Genomic DNA, 21,014 nt, shown 5'->3' with positions numbered 1-21,014 from the left:
CTTAGTAGCCTGCGACAAGCACATTTAACACGTATAACTATACTTGTACTCAGTACCGTAAATACAATTGTAATTAGCAAATCATTAGATTCACAAAATCTTACTTTTCTTTATACTATTAGAAGCTGTACCCATAATCGGTTCGAAGTCATGCTTATTAATATGGTTAGGAATTGGTTTAAATAAATAAAATAAAATAAAATAAAATATATATATAATTGTGAGTTGATAACTATAAGCTAGAAGGATTCCAAGATTGTAAGGTTTCACCTTACATATTTTAATCTACAATTTTGCTAATGGAATTAAGTAACATTTAAACGTACTATAGTTAGTTATGACACATGAAATCTTACAATCCCGCTCTCTTGCAGTTTAGTCGTGCATAATCTCCAATCCCTCAAGAAAGTTTGTTGTTAGTTCCTAGCGCCTTGTGTAAGGCCAGTTCTATATTAACCCTTTAACTCCCAGCAACTTGCCTTGGACAACCGTTTTTGTAAGTGAATATAGATGTTAGAAAGATAACTTTGGACATTTTTTTTGTTTATTTTTTTTTACCGAGGTCGGCGGATAACTGTTACACAGTTGTGCCTCGAAGTCCTAAGCCGGACTCCAAATTATGGGGCGAGACGCCCGCGCTTTTCAAATTGTGTGGTAGTAAGGAAAAGAGAGATAGGGAGGACGGAGTCAGTTGAGGTTCAGATTGAATTGGCGACCTGATGCCTCATTGACACCAATCCACACGCATGTATTAGTGGTATGACCCTAGCCTTGATTTACTCAGATCACAGAGCTGGGTCCTAAATGCAATATTTAGGGAATGCCACGAAAGCAATAAATACATGAAATCTATTAGGTAGTTAGAACTAGGTGTAAAATATAAACGGTAAAAATAAATGTAAAATAGGAATTTCCATCCCGGCGTGATAGAGAAAAATCATAGAAAACCTAGAAGTCTTAACCACTAATGAGCATGCGCGTGAAGAAGTCTCTCCCATGCTCGATGAGGCTCGTGACGTCGCCTTCGAGCTACGTCAGAACTGGCAGAAATGCGTGGGACGTAACGTCTTTATAAGCGAGGCCAGCTCGCCGCTCCGGTTGATTCTGAAGACGACGATCATCGAGTGTGTGTGTGCTCCTCCGTTCCGGACGCTTAGTAGAACAACAGGTATGTGATTATTTTTCTAAGTTCCCCCTTCAACTAGAGATGAGCACTTTGAGATTTGTAGTAGCACTTCGAGAATGTTTAGTGACGGATACGAAGTCCCTTCAATCTGAGACCAAATTCCCTCTTCGAGACTTAATAGTTTTCCCTTCGGGCCAATGCAAGTCGCGATGCACGAAGTTCATGTTTCACTATTTTCAATAAATCGCGGTTTAGCATAAATCCTTCTAGCACCCATTGAGTATTATAGGGGTTGTGCTCCCACTTAAGTAATGTAATAAACCTTCCAAGTTGTCATTCCAAGTAACCGATTTTGTAAAATTCATCTGTATTCTTATTTTTATTTTTTTTAATAAACAGTCAAATGTAACGGTCTCTTTGATTTAGTCAAGCTAATCCCACCTAATTAGATTCAACTCACAGTCTTCATGTGTTACCTGGGTTTCGATTTCTAGTACCAAGCTCTACCACTTTAGTGCGCTTTCTCATCATCTTCGAACCAGTAAGCCAAAGACGTTTTCGAGACCGAGGTTAAAAGAGAGTTGGACTCCGAACCAACTTTGTAATACTGGGTGGAGAGTGAAGAAGTGATCGCAATTACGATCTTTCACAAAAGAAAGTGTACACAATTGCTACGCCAAACTCAGAACAACAAAACATCATATACATAACAATATATATATATATATATATATATATATATATATATATATATATATATATAAACGGCAACTTAGGGTATAGATTCTAAACGCGGGGGGACTCCGTCCCGACTTCAAAAAAATATGTAGGCGTCGCCCAGATCCTAAAAAAATACAGTGGAGAAATATAGGAAGGGGGAACAAGCGTGACGTCATGCTGCTACCTACCGTCCTCCTACCTTTTCAGATCCACTTTTACCCCTTTTTATGACCCCCAAATTAGAACATTTTAGATGGTTTAAAATTCTTGTGTTTTTGATCATAGCAACTCACCTGTAAAGAAGACACATAATTTCTCCATTAACTGTACATGAATGAAATAGGATCATCCTTAAGAATCTGAAGCTTCGACATAACACTCCATTCGTCATGTGTGTCACTGCATGAGACCACTGCGTGGTAGCGATTTGTGGTCATGCAAAGCAAAATGTGCGTACATCAGCACAATACAAAACTGAAAAAAGCTATTTATTAATACTTATTTTCATTAACGGAAACTAAAGGGAAATATTACGTTGTGTCGAGCTCGAAAACCGCTAGTGAATGAGGGCTCAGAGCGCTTCAAAGAATTGATTTACACAATAATTTTGTACTCTGAGTCCAGGAAATGAACACCAATAGGCCTACATACATTTCAATTTCTTACTGGTAAATAGTTATCCGGACTTTCGGTATCCAGTTCTCAAACAAGCCAAAAAGTTCGCTATAGTAGGTTAATTCAACGACGGTATTAAAAAGAGCTGTTTCAAAGAAACAATACACAGTAATTTTTGAAAAGGCGGTAGATGAGCCTTCATAGGAATGCCTCCGTCTGTCTTTATTCGTGAAGACAATAAATCAAGCAATTTTTGTACTATTATTACCATTTCTTCTATTTACTACATAATATTACTCAACTCTATCATACAGGGCATAGTGTTTCATTTCAGTATTCTCCCCATTAAGTTGATCACTTGTGACTATAAATATCTATATATTAAAATGCTAGGTTTATATGTTTGTGTGCAAAGAAAAGTTTATATGTTTGTCTCCAATCATTTTGACAATGAGATCTCGAAAACCACAAGTGCTAGAATCGTGCCATTTTTGCTGGTCGATTCCAAATTTTGTGTAGATTGGCCCAGTTCCAATTGAATATTTAAAAAACGTTGCCATTATTTCTTTAATACACCTTTTAGGGTACACTGGAAGTGTTGACATTTTAAAAAATAGCACATTCTATAAGTTATACACTCCAACACAACATGTTTGTATACAGTAGTTGTATATTTCTCAGGCGTTTGTTTCATGATCAATTGATAATGAAAATCGAAGAAAACTATTTCTCGAGTGATGGAGAATCTTTAATATTTAGAATGTTTTGCTAATGAACACCATATAGCACTGGCATTGTCTTAAATTGTGTATGTAATGTATTTGCTTATTACATACTGCATGCAAGAAGAAAGAAAGCAGTGATCATACATGAATTAGAAATTCCAACCAGAAGTAGGCTCAGTCTTGCAAACGGTGCGAGATATTGAAAAAATATCTCCTTTGTGGTACCCCTTGCAGATTTTTATCAAGACGTCTTTAAGTTGTGTCTATAAGGGGACATGTATAGATGTTGTGAGGAATGACAAGGAGATTCATGCTCATATGAGAATGATACGCTGTGTAGAGAGTGCAGGTTAAGCTAGTCTAATTAAAATAAATCCTGGTTCTGAAAATCTATTGATAATAAGGAAGGTAATTGTTTTCGAAACAACTAGAGATTTACAGAAGAAAGAATACTGAATCGAAGGAAAAACATGTTTTTAAGCGTAACTAATAATAATAATAACAAAGTACCGTTATATCAAAAATCCCAACTCGGTTTTGATGAAAGTTCAAACTGGATTTAAGTAGAAGCTCAAAGGTAGTTCTTGATGAAAACGGAAGCCAATTTTGACTGAAAATTAAGCCGATTTGAAGATCTAAAACATATGTAGATTCTCAAGGAACCAATACCGGCTTCGGTAAACATCGCAATGGTTTTAGTAAAAACTAAAACTCAAAACTGTTCAGGAAAACACATAAAACTATCTGTGGAAAGGAAATGGGTTCCGGAAAAAAACGAAAAATATTCTTGTCAGAAAGAGAACCAGTTTTGGAAAAACTGATACAGGTTTTGATGAAAAACTGAACCGGCTTTGAAGGAAACCGAAATCGGTTTTAGTAGAATAAGCGTACCGGTTTTCGAAGAATACAAGAACCGGTTTTGGAGAAAACCGAAACAGGTTCCGATGAAAACCGAGCCGGAAATGAAGAAAACCGGAACCGGGCTCTTAAGAAAACCGATACCGTTTTTTTAGAAAACCGAATTTGGTCTTTTGGAGAAAACCGTTTTTTAATTTTGAAAAACCGGTTTTAGTTTTCCTAAAAACCGGTTTCTGTGCCTACCACTAGTATATACTGTATGTGTGTGTCGTCTTTTTAAGCGTATGAGTAATTGTATGTTTATCTGTTTATTTATATTTTTATTTATTTATGTGTATTTATATATATTTATAATATTATTTAATTATTTATGCCAATTATTTGTTAGTTTAGATTAGTTGTGGTAAGATCGTCCTTTTGATGTGTGTGTGTAATTTACAACAGATAGGAAGCCTCGGTATAGCGAAATACGAATTTGAATACTTGAAGTTGATTGGCTGCTGCCAGGAGCCAATCAAAAGCAAGATATCTCAGCTCTTGTGTGTATATAAGACTGCACGTTTCTCATATATCTCATAGTGTCTGATGAAGCCAAAATGTTAGTTGGCGAAACTTTAACACGTATGTAATATTTTTTATGTGAATGTATTGGTTTGCTCAGCAAATATTTTGTTTGTGTTTAAGTATATACAAAGCAAAGCTTCTACTTATGGAAAATATTACATGTGTAAGGATAAAATAGTATTGTAACGCCGCTAGTGGCGCATGGAGCCGGAAGCTTCATATCGTGTGGAATGAGTTGATAGCCGGTAAATTTGCAATTAAGTTTGGGAGTGAGATGCGTTTTACTGATAAGTAATGTGTCAAATTGTTTCTCGTGTAATAGTTGTTAAAATATGAGTTTACAAGTAAGAGAACAAGAGAAGAGAACAAGTAAGTACAAGAGAATGTTGAGAAACAGAAATAAAAGTCTTAGTCAAATAACTAGATACATGATCACTATGAAGTTAAATAGTTGTTTCGGGTGGAGATACATGAAAGTGCACGTACGAAGCACTGTAAGTGGCATGAAAATCGAGGTGAAGAATGTTGCGAGGTGCGTGCTAAACGTGTTTTATTATTAAAGGTTGTGAAAAAGATGAACGTTTTGAAGAGTGTGGGTGACGAATGCTAATAGTTTATGCATATAAAGAAATTGATTAGTCTTTCGAAGTCTCACCTTTTCGATTTTGAACTTAATGAGTCAATAGTGGTACTACAAGTTTCGGCCTGAATTCTTCTGGAGGAAACTGACACTTGCACTTGTAGCTGTATGTCAGACGCGGGAATTGATACCAAATGTTGCAGATTCGGACAGTTTCCATAGGAAGAGGAAAAGTGTGCACCTCTTTGTAGGATAACATGGTCATAGGTTGCACCTGTTAGTAGGATGTACTTTGTTTGTCTTGACAGCGTTTACCTGGGAGAGGAATTGGTCGTAATGAGCGGGATTGTTCAAATCGGTGTCTCTTCTTGAAAATTAAGATTTGTTTATGCAAAACGTCGTTGATAGTATCCTGTAATGTTCTCAGAATTCGAACTATGTACGTTGGTCCCTGATTGTTCCGAATACGGATGCATTTTTAAAGGTGTATCCCACTTCAGAAAGTTCAGCTTATATATCAAGTGTTATAGACTGAGGGACCTCTCGTACTACTATTGACATGGTATGTGGCTGAGGTTACTAGTGTCGGATGTTGTTCCGAGAAGATGAAGTTGCAGTTTTCCTGAACATTTCGAAACTGGATTGTCACGAATTATTTTGCGAAGTTAGCCGACTGTGATTTAATGATGAATCCATTTTTTTGTTTCTACCATTTGCGAAATATCGTTGCGTTGTCGATACTGGAGAAGTTAGAGAAATAAAACCTTCGAACTAAGGTATTTTGGATTGTAGTTTTGCTGTAGCACGCTCTAGACAGGCTGCAGAGGAGGATAAGCTGGCTGGAGTCAGAGTCGGAGCTCGAGATGCTATGTGCGTTTGTATGCTTCTTAAATGGTGGTGAACTCGTTGATGATGCTTGGTGGTTGCCACTGATTGGAGAACGAGGACTCTGGGAACTTGGTTCAGTGTATGCTCTGTCTCTTCGATTTCTCCGCATCTCGTTTATCTCCAAACGAATAAACGAAATGAAATTTTGAGTTTTAGGGTCCCACGGATATTCCGACTAGGCTAAGGAAGGCAGTGATGATGAGCAATGAATGAAATGTGGAATGAAGAAAGTGGAAGGAAACTGGAGAACTCCGAGGAAACCCAAGCACACGGTGTTTGTCCACCACAAAGTTAATTTAGCGAGAGCAGGGTTTGGACCCGAGACCCCATGCATCAGAAGTGAACGCTTTACAACTGAGCCACCATCGTCAATTATCATATGCGGTAAAATAACCGAACTGAAACAGTATCCAAAAAAATGTGATGGGAACAAGATAAGAGTGAAGATGATCATAATGATGATCAAAAATTATACTACTTGTGTACTCCAGCCAGTACGCTCGTGAAAACTCTCAATTTCTTGCAACCTGTCGCCTGTTAATGAATTAGCATCACTGTGCGCCCACATGAGTGCAATAAACAGAGTCTAGACTTGGCAGCTACGTCTCACTACATGTGCGCCAGCTGAGAAAGTGTGTAAATGCACTACGTTTTACCGGCAAACCAAAGTGGTTAGCAACCTATGAGAAGGTTACGCCCTCTCTAACGTGAGTGATGGAAAAGAATTTATTTACAAAGTGTAAGTGGAGATCTGTGCTCTATCAAAATTTTACAATTATACGGTATAACAACTAACAAAAAATCAAAAAGAAAAAGAAAAATGGGCGTATGGAACTTTGATCCTTAGCATTATAATGTGAGTAAACATATCTAACACAATTTAATATAGACAGATTGATTCACATAAATACAATACAATTAGAGAAAATAAAAAAAATGTGTAAAGGGATAACGAGGATGGAGAATGAGCGGAGGTGCGAAGCACAAGTTAACACATGTGTATTGTTAATCAGACAAATGAATGTGTCTTTTGCGTACGGTTATCTCTATGTGATGATGGGAACCGGAGAAGCCAAACTGAGCAGAAAGTGATCACTGTGCAGGATATGATGGATGAAAGAGTTGAAGATGCTAATGAATAACATAATCAGATATAACCTTAAGCACCAGATTAGCCCCAATTCGTGACTTTTTTTGAATTATTTTTAAACAACTGCAACAACAGTTTTCTTAATTGGCATGTTAGCAACTTTAAGTGAGTCACTTGTCGGTTTCCGGGGAAGATTTGGATTTCGTATTTATATGCCTAAAGGTCCTCCAAAATGTGGAATTAAAATTTTTATTCTTGTTAGTGAAACATTATACTACACAACAAATATAGAAGTGTATGTGAGGACACAACCAGAAGGCCCGTTCCAGATAGATAACAAACCTGAGGAAGTAGTGAAGAGATTGTGTCAACAGATTCATGGTTCATCTTGCAAGGAGACCTTTTTAGAATAATCGGTTTACAAGCTGCTAATTGGTTAAATCAATGGAATGAGACAGTAAGTTAACAATTGTAGGGACAATTCGTAAAAACAAGAGTGTTGCTCCCGTGTTTGTTAATGCCAAACGGAGGAAAGAATACAGTAGTGTATTTGGTTTTCATTAGAACTGCACCATTGGTTCGTATGCATCTAAGAAAAATCTGTGTTTAGTGCTGATCTCTAGTATGCACAATCACGTCAAATTAGATGAGAGTACCAGAGATAACAGGAAGCCAGATATCGTCACATTTTACAACGATATTAAAGGTGGGGTGGACATAGTAGACCAGATACCTACTGGATATGACGAAGAAAGAAACACTACACGATGGCAAATAACGTGATGTTATCACTTCTAAAATGTAGAACCGACTAATAGTAATGTTATACATTCAGCGAACACAGTAGGGTTTTTCGGATTGACTCTAGAAGATGCTTCCATACCTTCTCATGTAGGAAAGCGAGGACGTTACATGTATAAACACAGTAAGGCCAGATATTTTGCCAAAAGTACTGTAAGTGGATTTGCCTAAGTCACGCAAAAATGATGTGTGGAGACTGCTGCAGAATTGAAACGTGAATATACCGCTATTAGGAGAAATTCTGGCTTACTTCTTTCTACTTAATAAATATTTTATTTTCAGTACCGTTATTTAAGCAATAAAATAGTCACATAATTATCGAACTTAATTTTAACAAGAAAGGTATGGCCTCAATAAAAATGTACAGTTTTGCTTGAAGCGTATCCACTGTCTGGTGTTTGTATTTAATAATTTGAATATAATACAAATTTAAATCCTAGTTCACATCTTATCAGACAAAAATTTTTTTGGGTGCAGGAGGCAAAATGTTATCATTCATAATTTTTTTTTTTCACTTTACCACTATACGGTTAAGAACAATTAATCTCACGATGTAAAGTGTACTGACAGAGCGTATACCTTAGGGACAAGGAGTATGCTGATAGCGATTTGGTGTGCGGTCTAAAGTGAGGTAGTATATATTGCATGAATAAATGGTGCTGAGTTTGGAAGCGTTTCTTGATATCGGTGAGATTTTCTTTTTCGATATATTACTGTAATATGGACAAGTTATGCATTGGTATAGCTCCAGAGTGGGACTAGGTAATCGGACAATGAAAGGTATGTGGAAAACTTTTGGTTAGAGGGTCAACAATTTTTTTTTATAGATTTTGAATAATGAAGCTATCCACACTGTAAATCTGTATGTTAAGTTTGTCAGTAACTAACCTTTGTATATACTTAGGATCGTCTACGCATAAAATAAAAAAGACGGCATTAAACCGCAGAAAAGTTAAAGTTCGAGCTTCTGCTTCGGGTAAAATATTTGTGCTATCTCTATGCTTTATAATTTCCATTGTGAACCCAGTAGTGAGGCTATGGCTAGAGTCTGCGTTTGACAGTTGGAGATGCAGTGAAATGTCGTTATCATTTATTGGTAGAGAACACTCAATTAAAATAATTTACAATATTCAACTCAGATGGCAAGAAAAGAGTGAGAGTGACTTGGACAACGTAATCCCGCGCTAGAGAAGTGTGCCAAATCAGATGTTTTATATTCTGCGTTTAATGTGGTGATGTACAGTAGAATGCTGCTAAAAAGTGCAGTGAACAGAAAACCACCTTTTAACTATACTACAAAAATGTACAAAGTGATACAAACAATTTTACAGACTGTGCAGTAAATATGGCTGTTTAGTGGTGAGGGAAACATGTTTGAAACTGCATTTCAAGGTTTGAACGTAGACTTTATCGTATTCCACACCTCTCACGTGTGAGGTTTTGATTCTGTGTGGCTCAGCACGTACGAACTTTGAATAAATTCTATTCTAGGATTTCAGCAAGGTGAGATGTTGCTACTGTGTGGATTCACATGTGTGTAGCCAATTTTGAACGTAGATTAAATGCCTAATCACACTCTTCATATGTGTGATGTTTTACTCCTGTGTGGATTAACATGTCTCTACCAAACTTCAACGTATATCAAATGACATACTACACTCACGGCATACTAATGCTTATTAACATGTGTAGCCAGAGTTGAACTTCGATGAAACTCAAACCACACTCTTAGCAAACGTGACCTCTTTTTCCTGTATGGAATAACATGCATGTAACCAAGTTTAAACGATATTTAAATTCGCTACCACACTCGTAGCACGTGTGATATTTTGTTCCTGTGTGGATTAACATGTGTGTAGCCAAACTTGAAGGTTGATTAAATTTTTTACTTCACTCTTAGCACGTGTGTGGTTTAACATGTGTGATGCTAAACTGGAACCTCGATTAAATGCCTTAGCACACTCCTGGCATGTGTAATCTTTTTCTCCTATGTGAATTAAATAAATAAAGCCAAACTTGAAGGTAGTCTAAATGCTAACCACACGCTTGGCGCTTGTAAGTTTCCTGTGTGTGGACTAACATGTGTGCACCTAAACTCGAACGTTGATAAAAGACCTTATCTCACTTTTGGAAGGTGTGAGGTTTATCTCCTGTGTGGATTAACATGTGTCTAGCCAAATTTGAACGTCGATTAATTGCCTTACCACAGTGTTGGCATGTGTATACTTTTTCTCTTGTGTGGATTAACATGTGTGTAACCAAATTTGAACGAAGAGTAAATGCCTTACCACACTTTTGGCATGTGTAAACTTTTTCTCCTGTGTGGACTAACATGTGTGTTGCCAAAGTCCAACGTTAATTAAATGCCCCACCACACTCTTAGTACATGTGAGATCTTTCTCCTGTGTGAATTAACACGTGTTTAGCCAAATTTGAACGTCGATTATATGCCTTACCACACTGTTTGCATGTGTAAACTTTTTCTCCTGTGTGGATTAACATATGTGTAACAAAATTTGAACGATTATTAAATGCCTTGCGACAGTGTTGGCATGTGTAAACTTTTTCTCCTGTGTGGGTTAACACGTGTGCAACCAAACTTGCAGGATAAGTAAATGCCTTACCACACTTTTGGCACGTGTGAGGTTTTTCTCCTGTGTGGATTAACATGTGTTGCTAAAGACGAACGTTGATTAAATGCTTTACCACACTCTTGGCACGTGTGAGGTTTTTCTCCTGTGTGGATCAACATGTGTTTAGCTAAATTCGAACGTCGATTATATGCCTTACCACACTGTTGGCATGTGTAAACTTTTTCTCCTGTGTGGATTAACATGTGTCTAGCCAAAGCTGAACGTTGAGTAAATGCTCTACCGCACTCTTGGCACGTATGAGGTTTTTCTCCTGTGTGGATTGACATGTGTCTAGCCAAATTTGAACGAGTACTAAATGCCTTACTACACTCTTGGCACGTGTGAGGTTTTTCTCCTGTGTGGATTGACATGTGTGTAACCAAATTTGAACGATTATTAAATGCCTTACGACAGTGTTGGCATGTGTAAACTTTTTCACCTGTGTGGATTAACATGTGTGTAAGCAAATTTGAAGGATGAGTAAATGCCTTACCACACTTTTGGCACGTGTGAGGTTTTTCTCCTGAGTGGATTAACATGTGTGTTGCTAAAGACGAACGTTGATTAAATGCTCACCGCACTCTTGGAACGTATGAGGTTTTTCTCCTGTGTGGATTGACATGTGTCTAGCCAAATTTGAACGACTACTAAATGCCTTACTACACTCTTGGCACGTGTGAGGTTTTTCTCCTGTGTGGATTGACATGTGTCTAGCCAAACTTGAACTTTGATTAAATGCCTTACCACACTCTTGGCACATCTGAGGTTTTTCTCCTGTGTGGATTAACATGTGTCTAGCCAAAATTGAACGTACTCTTAATTTCTTTCCACATACTCCACATATGTGAGATTTTTCACCTGAATGCACTAACTCACCACTTGACATAGTTAAACTTTGACCAGAGCGTTTATCACTATTTTGGGACGTATTAAGCTTTTCACTTTCCTGTGTCACCATATTTTTTGTCAAACGTGATCGATGAAATTCTTTGCCAAACTGCGTCGAAGTATCTGTTTCCTCATAAGAATGAGAAATGGCTTCATTTAATGTAGTAAATGCATTCCCTTCTGCGTGGAAAGCAAAGATGTTATCGCACCTGTAACAAATTCAACAAACAGTGAAATGTAAATGGAGATAATGATTAAGTAGCAAGAAAACATGTAATCATTCACCATATTACATGATAAAGTTACGCTATATTACATGTTTTATTACATTAAATATTGTAGAAATATGAAACGGAGTACCATATCACTATTGTCTCAAAATAAGTTGCTGTAGTTTGTATCACTATATGAAGTTAAACTATCATTTATATCGTGGCGGATATAAGTCTATGACCAGGTATTGTCGGCTGCCTTGACACAAATGCACAGTATCAGAATTAAATCTGTCTTATCTGTAGTTTCGTCTGGAGAAAAAAACAACTTGCGATCCAAAGGTTTAAGAACAACTCAACGTATTAAAAGAAACTGTACCGAAGATCATTCACTTATACCATCATAAGAGGAACACAAAAGGCGTTTTGAAGCGAATTAAAAAATTACATACAATTTTCCAATCTGAAGCAGAGAAACTTAGAGTGACAAGATTAAAGACGAATCATTTACCCCGTTGTGATCGTGGTTCAGTGGTCTAGGGGCTTGATCAGAAATCTCGAGGTTCTTCGGTCGAATACACGTCAAGCATTTTTTTTTTTTTAACTTTAGGAATTTTGATGGAAATTGATCGGCTATAACACACGCTTCATTACATTCAAAAATTTGAATACTCGTTTGTTTCAGCACTTCAACTATCAAATTTTCAGAAATATTACTAATAATAATAACAATAATCTCGAAAAATATTTTAAAATTATAAACTTATTATCGCTCAGGTAGTACCATTACAAGCAGAAACGTGATATTAGGCAAAAAAATATTCCGATTTTGTGTAATGTTGCCCATGAAACGACGAATTTCTCATCTCGATTCTAAAACAAACCAAACAAAATCGGGATGAAACATTTTAATTCGAGACGGGACAAGGTTAACTCACACTATAGTCATGCTTTGGAGATGAGAATCGAGACGAGACCAAAACTATCGTAAACATTTCTCATCTTATCTCGATTCTAGAAATAGTGTATGCCACTCTTTAAGCAACAATTGCTCTGTAGACTGTATCTTATACATCATTTTGTTGGTTTGTATTTCAGTGCTCACTGAATTATCGTCTGTGTAAATATTTTTGTAGCAAAGCTTTTATAATTACATCTGGAAACTTCACAAGTTAGTTTATTACAAGCTTTAGTTTTCAATTATATTCAGTTGATTTTTTTACAGTTATTTTCCTAAAAACGTACAGTAGAATATATTCTACACGAAATATTTTCGGAAATCTTTCGTTTAAATTTGAGTACCTGTAGAGGTGTCTCATGACCGTACGGAACCCCTTTCCCGAAACCCCTTCGACATATTCTGTAGCTTAGCCAGCATAATCATTACTTAAAAACAAATTAAATTACGGCTCTTGTGAGTTCAGAATCCCTACTTTCTACACGAAAATTACCTCGAAACTTTCCGTTATAACATTTAACTTTCCTTTATAACATTTAGTTAGTTGTAGGGAAACCTTCCGTTATAACATGTAGCTAGTTGTAGGAACGTATCGAGAGGGTATGTGCTGTTGGTCCTGACACTTCTCTCCAATCCCGACTATTTTGTAACTTATGGCTTACGCTACCGGTTATATTACAGGCTTTAATACAATGTGTCCTAATACGGAATTTGTTACCTATACTATTATTATTATTATTATTATTACTGAATATTTGAGACCTCAATATTACGTCCCACTGACGTAGCAAAGCTGGCATAAATGCAATAAACAAGTGACAAATCTTGGGAAAAAGACGAAAATCAATATGAAGGTTACAATTATATTTACAAGAATCTAACAACTACCAAAAAACACGATTTCAACCACATGGCGACCGTTTTCCGGATTAAATTATAGCAATCTTCCTACAACTGCTTTTAAAATACCACTAGTTATACAGATAACGTGTTGAGTTTTCAATCTGATTAGCCAAGTGTCGACAATCAATTTCCATCAGATCCACGGCGAACACAATTAATTAAAAATAAAGCAGAGGGATAGACAAAAACAAGAAGTAAGTAATGTAGATTTTCCATGTAAGTTAAGTAAATATGTTTTGACCTTGAGAGGGACAGAGAGATTACTGTAGCTCATAAAATTTTTCTTGTTGATTTTTAATTCTATGTAGATGTGAGTGGATAGCAAACAGCTGATTGAGTATACACACATACATACATGTTTTACACTATGCACCTTCATGTGCATTTATGAATAAAAGTAAATGTTTTAATACTAATACACAATAGCACGCTGAGCAAGGCTATCTGATAATAAGTAAAAACACAGTATCACGTGACAGTTTCAACACAATAACTGTGCAAACAAACAGAGAACATATAGAGAATGTTTCGAAAAGCAAGAATTAGAACGTACAGAAAAAGGAGGAAGCAGAATAATTGAACTAGTCAGAAGAAAAAAGAGAAAAGCAATAGAGAACAAAGATCAAGGGGGAGTAATATATAGAGTAGGATGCGAGGAGTGTAAAAAAATTTACATAGGGGAAACAAAAAAGAAAGCAAAAAAATGATTAAACAGCACCAGGATGATGTAAGATTGAAAATGGACAACAATGCGATTTACAAGCATCAGAAAGAAACAAACCATAGGATATTGTGAGAAGGAGCAGAGGTCATAGAAGTAGAGAACAGAACTTTGGTGAGAAAATGGAAGGAAGCCAGAGAGATTATGAAAGCAGGAGGCAAGGTGATGAACTGGAATGCAGGATTCTCGATAAATAAGGAATGGAAGAAGATTCTGCTTAAAGAAAAGGAATAAAAAGGAAGAAGAAAGAGAAACAGAATAACAAGGAAAATACGGATAATTAGAGCAAAGGACGCATGCAGCGGAAAAAAGTAAACCTTTAATTGGACACGTGTGCAGCTAAAAAGTGAAAGCGAAAGCCAGAAAAGTGTTACTTTTTAAAGAAGGGGTGTAACCTAATTAAAATTGATCTCCGGACAGTATATATAAGTGATGACCAACTCCCAGCAGCCAGGAGTGGAAATCTGATGAAGACAGAGTTATTGTGTAGAAACTGTCACGTGATACTGTTTTTCAAATATTATCACATGGCCTTGCTGAGTGTGTTATTGTGTATTAGTACAAAATGGAATCAATGCCAAATAGAATAGTAATAGAAAATATTTTATATATGGTACTAGTTTATATCTGTGTTAATTTTATATTGAACCACTTTGCGAAATGAAACCTGAGTTGTGAAAAGAAGGATTGGTTGTTAATGGTCGTAATATCAAAATTCTTCGTCTTTCATGTTTTAAGTGTTTCATTAAACTCAGACATTTATATTTTTGTACTTTGAATTAGTTGCTCTTAATTCATATCAATATGGAGGCTAGTGTTTCAGAACAATTTCAAGACAGAAGAATTAGAGAAACAATTAGAAATCATTGCTCAAAAATGGTAATGAATATTGGACCTATAGGACAAAAAATACATGAATCAGTAGGTGAAATTCAGCAGCCTGTAACAGAAACGATTTGGGAGCGTAGGAAAAAGCGAATTGAATGCCAAAGCAGAGAGCTTACGTAATAATATCAAAGTAGCCAATAACTCCTTAACCGAAGTACGCTCTGAATTAGTTAACGCGGCCAATCATGTTGATTCAGTAACTGCTGAGTTTAAAAATAGTGTAGCGGAATGAAAGAAAGGTCTCACTGTGTTCTATGAATAAAAGCGAACGGCACAGTTCGAGTGTACGCAAACCAACAAAATAAAAGAGTGCAACGCGGAAAAGAAACCGTAAATACTTTTGAATTCGCGACGGCACAAGTTGTGAAAGATATGTGCCAAATAAACCAGAAAGTCGATTACAGTCGGGAAAAGGAAATATGCGGTGTAGAGATAGCGAAAAAGAAGAATCGTTGCGCGTACCTGTAGACAATTGTTTCTAATGTAATTTTTTTGCCGGCAAGCGATACCGATGTTTCACACATGATAAGCGGTAGCGTTCAGGTTGCGCGTATCCGCCCTCTCGAAAAAGCCAGGAAGGGCTTGAGAGTTCAATTGATGATTTTGTGTGATAACGAAGTTACAGTGTTGTCGGTTTTGTGTCGCAGGTAAATGGTTTTGCGCGAATTAACAAATTCAAATTTGTCTTTGTAACAGTGTACGTCTAACGTAAGTTGCATTTTAGTGCTGCAAATCCATTTCGACTTTGAAATTGTAAGAATACCGCACCACTTTTGAAAAGTATGGCTATCGCGTTTTGGATGCGGACTTTCAGTATCGAATTCTTATTAGGATGTTTAAGTTTTGTACTTTTTTTTCAGGTTTTGCAGTTTTGGGAACCATACTTCATAATAAAATTTTATTATTAAATTTTGCTTGAGTTTTTTATCATTCTCCTTTATGTTTATATTAACATTAACTGTCCCCACACAATCAAGCATTTAGAGACATGTTAGGCAATTAGATATAATTACGAACATAATTAGAGAAGTACTAGTAATAACTACAATTAATCATAAAGTTAAAATTTTGGGTAATTAAAAAAATGTGCTCTTCAGATAGTGAATTTTTTCATCCGATGTTGTGATTGTATAATGAGAAAATATGCGAAATTTGTAATGTAAGATTAAGTCGCCGTCAAAATACTGTAAGTTTAACACAATTTAGTATAATATTGAAAGTAATTGACAATAACCTTGAATTTGATAAAGTTGTTCGTTGATTTGTTCGTCGTTCGATATATATATACAGTCTACTATGTAAAGTCAATGTGCATTCAATGTGGCTAATGATACCTGAAATTAATTGACTTCAGAGAAAGCGATATTATAAGTTAAGAAGAGTTGAAAGTTAAAAGATAGTTCATCCCTTAGGGACATCCCTACTTTCGTTATAAAACTAAAGTGATGAAACCAGTGCAACGCCTGGTTGGGTCCCAGCTAACGTGCAGATTCGGCAATTGACTAAAATTTCAAAATTTTGTTCTAACTTTTAATGTTTGGCATAATTAGAGAAAAGTATAATAGTAAAAAAATTGATGTTCGGATTTTAGATTTTGGTATAATAACTAGTTTTGATTTGGATTTATAGAAAATAATTAGAGTTTTGATTTGGATTTAGAGAAAGTAAATTAAATGTTATTCTTTTTGAAGTTCGAAAATAACTCTTGTATTCTTGTGCCGGGAATCATAAACCGGTCTCGAGAAAAAGAAAAAGGGAAGCCCGTTTACGATTCCACGGTACCCTTTACTACGATAAACACCGGATACTATGATGTATCCATAGTACGGAGTGCCTACGACAGTTAGGCAGTATATGGTAAAATTAAGGTTTATGTTATGAGAACAAATTAAGATTGCTACGTACGAGTAGGCCCTGAACAGCAATAATGTTTAATGAACAAGTTATAATTACTGTTATCTTGTGTTTCACTATTGTGACAAATGCTCTCGGATGTGACTTTATTCTCGACAAGGATAAGTGCAATTGCTTGTAAGCCACACGTAAGTATTAGCTAGCGCTCTATAAAAGGTTACATTTGTAAACCAACCAATTTGGTAGGTACGAGCGGGCCTGAAGTAATACTAATGATTAAAAAATTGATCAATTGAAATGTGGGGCTGTAGCATTAAATCTCCTACCAGGGTGTATTTCTTGTCGTCCTTTTCATTATATTTATTTTCTTAAAATGCCTCCTCAAGGCCTGAATGTTGAGAGCCCAACAGGGGTTCGGAAATTAACCCTGATTTGTCATGATTTAAATGCCGAAGGCATGCAAGTAGGGTGGTATGTAAGGTCTTAGGGTAGAAGCGATTCATTGGAATCGTCAGAAACCCTGCAAGCTTCAACTGTAAGAGATTGTCAGTACCGTTGGTTTTATGATCCAATTCATTAATCTGTATTTTTTATGAATGACTTACAACCTGTGTTGTCAACTAATTACATACAGAATGGCGCTCCGTAGGGCTTAACCGCCGTTTAACTCATTTATTTATATTAAAATGTTCAAAATGCAAGTTACGTTGTATAATATAACGAAACTGACTTAACATTGACGGAAATTCTTCTAAAATTTGGCGGTCTTTACAGTGACTGCTTTCCATACCACTACAACCACAAACCCTCCCAGTAATTAGAACTGATGCTGACCCTCAACATTAACACCAAAATAAAGTTACATGTTCTATCGTAGGGGGTAGTTGAAACTTCGTGTATACAATTCATGGTTTTACCGACGGAGGACTGAGAAAGTCTCTTCATATTTTGTGCAAAGTAATGCCCGTCGTTCAAAGTAACCCTTTGTCAAGGTAGCTAGTAACCAATGTAAGCGAAATGAAGTATCAAAATTTAGTGTGGCAAATCATAAGACGGAACTATGAAAATGTTTGGGAATGAAGGGATCAATATAATTAAGAAGTTACGTCCATAATATATTGTGTTACTTTGGAACACAAATATACAAGCAAAGAAAGCATTTCAGGATGTTACCTATAAAATACTTAGGAACGTACAAGAACACATTCAACACGTAAAACATGTAAGTCATCCTAAATACAGAATGTTTCGCTAACCTTGTTTACCCACATTCTGCGTAATGCCCTAACCTGCATAGCATTATTATTTTACCGGCCATCTAGCACATGCTGGTTAGCGTTGTTTTTACAATAATTCATATATCATGTACATTCACCAAGCCCCTAAAGTGATCCCATATTGAGAAATGCAGGTCCATACCCTAAAAAAGATTCCTGGGAATGTAAAAAGTCGACTTCCTTGAAAAAATGAGTGCACCTATGAAATGGATTAATGTATGGACCTCTACAAATAATGAACATCCATTGTTGGTTAAAATATTTTTTATCTCGTATTTTACTTATGTCTTTCGAAGCCCGCCGGAAAAATGAGGCTAGACCCTTTTGAGCTAAATCCTAAATAAAATCACAAACGTCCATAGTTTTTGTTCAAATATAATACATTACAGCTTTACATTTGTAAAATTTTAGGATAATTACCATTCTCCTTATTTGTTATTTTAAATAAGTTTCTATATAAATAAAACAATATCATCGAGAACCCATATTTTAAATATGTGATACAATTAGTGAGAAATGTGTAACCAATAATAAAGTAATAATTATTTTGTCAAGATATGAACTTGATAAGAAATGCATGGATGGTATCAATCTTATTATTATTTTTATTTGGTATACAGCTAGTCTATGTGTGCCATGTCATTTCCAAATTGTAGGCTACTAACTTACGTTCATGATATCTCCCATACCTAAATATTTCTCGTGAAGTATTGCTTTTAACCAACAAAATTTCCGAAACCATGTAACCGCATTATCAATCTGAGACAATTAGTTAATGAAAAATTGAACATTACCTTTCTGGCCGAACTGAATTTAAACTTTTAGTTGTTAATTGTTGGGACTCATTAGAATACGACGCGCAAGTCTCCTGAACTACAATTTTTCTTAGCGTTTCTATATTACTTTCAAATGCAGGATCTTTTTCTAGTGCTAATTCTGGTTTCACCCTATCAACGTTTAGTTTCACATCCAAAGAGCACATAGCTGTATCCTTGTCCACTGATACCTCTCCTTTCGTTGTAGATAATATTAACTCTTTGTTGTCATTCATTAGTTCGTATGTCCACCCTCTCCCTTCGAGCGGATCATCATGAGGTAAGTCATAAGCAATTTCTTCTTTGCACATCAATTCCAACTTAACAGACGCCTTACCAGCCATTGTGAATTGAATTATAATAAGAATTTAACACTGTTCTTATACTCCTCTTATATTTTACGTTGCCAGTATTAATGAAATGATTTACAAGTACCCTCAAAAAAGCAACTTTATATTTCCAATCTTCTTCTTCTTCATCAGCCACATTTGCTCTCACGACAATTGATTTTTTGTATAACCTGACCAACGAACGAGTGCGGGCGGCCGGTTTTGGAACTAAAATACAAACAACAGTGTTTCTAACCGGATTACTTGTAATTAATCTATTACAGTTGTTTTTGCCCTGTTCATAATAAACCACTTCACGCATATGTTCAAGTTAAGGCAAACACAATTTCAAAAGTTATGGAAGTTATTTTCAGAACATTTTAAGGGACTGCAAAAAAAAAAAAAAAAAAAAAAGAAAAAAGTACATACACCCTCCATATTAATTTGGCAATAATTTGCGAATAAACTAACCTCAGTGTTGTATATACAAAGGAACACTGAGAACTTCGTAGCATTAGAGTGTAAGGAATTCCTACTTCATCTGTTAACAAAACCTCGAAGTTCATCTTTGTGAACCAAAGTTATACTTTGGCAACTGCGCTTTCATTGTTTAAAGCAAGTTCTGTTGTGTAGTTTTGAGATAAGACGTCTTCGAAATTGCTACCAATTTGGACCATGTGATCGATCGATTGACAGTACCTTCAGTAACAAATTTGCATTGAGATCATTTTCGGATGTGCTGCAAATAATCTAACCGCCTCCGAAGGAGACTTAGATCCGCCCCTAATTAAGATGGTAGGTAAAGATAACTTTCTCTGATATCTAACCTTTCATTATTTAACATGGTTTCGTAATTTAAAAATCCAGTATTTCTACCATATTTTGAAAAATTTATTAGAAAGAAATAAACCCAATGTTACATTGGGGGCGGTAGGAGAGCTATTAAAATTTAAAGTGGGAAGCCTGACAGTTGATTTCTTATAGCTCCAGTGAAATTCAGAAAAAAAATAATTTCATATTAAAAAAGAAATACAAAATACATTTTCATGGTAACTCTTACATTTATTATGTTATTATAAAGTTAATGGTACTTTTGAAATTGATTAGAGTGAATAGATATGTATTTAAGTAACAAAACCACTTGCGTAAGTTTTTCAAAATATCAAGTTAGAAGAACGAAGTTTGTCTTCCACTGCCATCTCATTGCTCAAAGATACCGGCGATGAAACAATTGGCCGGAAATCATGCGGCCGCTTCTTACATCAAATCATGAAGAAGATGAGTGCCAATGTTAGGTACGTAAGTTCAGTTTTTTTTCTTTCTTTCTTTCTTTTTTTCTTTTCCTTTTCTTTTCTTTTTTTCTTTTTTAAGAATCCCAACCTCTTGGAACTATACATAGCACATTTTAGTACTTACATTTGAAATAAAAAGCTGTGTAAAGACGATTGATTGCCTTTGTCTTTGAATTTCATATGTGCACACGGGATTTGGTAAACAAGACCGTGCATCTGATATGTTTGAACTATATGCAACTTATGCTCGCTGGCTAAACTCAGTCTTCTGAAGTCA

At 35.8% G+C, this 21,014-nt stretch overlaps 1 protein-coding gene across 1 annotated transcript; it reads right to left on the bottom strand.

Annotated features, from left to right (window-relative positions):
• Positions 1-8,334: 8,334 nt before the first annotated feature.
• On the bottom strand, positions 8,335-19,639 carry LOC145674789 (uncharacterized). Its single transcript, XM_081745003.1, has 2 exons — positions 19,096-19,639; positions 8,335-11,697 (listed from the first exon to the last, which is right to left on the bottom strand). The coding sequence occupies exons 1-2, from the start codon at positions 19,458-19,460 to the stop codon at positions 11,148-11,150; spliced, it is 915 nt and encodes a 304-aa protein (XP_081601129.1). The 5' UTR covers positions 19,461-19,639; the 3' UTR covers positions 8,335-11,147.
• Positions 19,640-21,014: the final 1,375 nt, after the last annotated feature.

Source organism: Thermobia domestica, chromosome 18, assembly GCF_964235325.1.
Source record: "Thermobia domestica chromosome 18, izTheDome1.hap1.1, whole genome shotgun sequence".
Classification (NCBI taxonomy): domain Eukaryota; kingdom Metazoa; phylum Arthropoda; class Insecta; order Zygentoma; family Lepismatidae; genus Thermobia; species Thermobia domestica.
Note: the sequence above shows the minus strand (reverse complement) of the source record. Positions and strands in the feature narration are given on the sequence as shown.

Bases quoted from the DNA above. Each gene is read 5' to 3' on its own strand.
- LOC145674789 (XM_081745003.1), bottom strand. From the start codon at position 19,460: ATGGCTGGTAAGGCGTCTGTTAAGTTGGAATTGATGTGCAAAGAAGAA. The intron at 11,698-19,095 runs GTAATGTTCAAT...AATTTGTTACAG, and splicing joins AATTCAGTTCGGCCAGAAAG to GTGCGATAACATCTTTGCTT.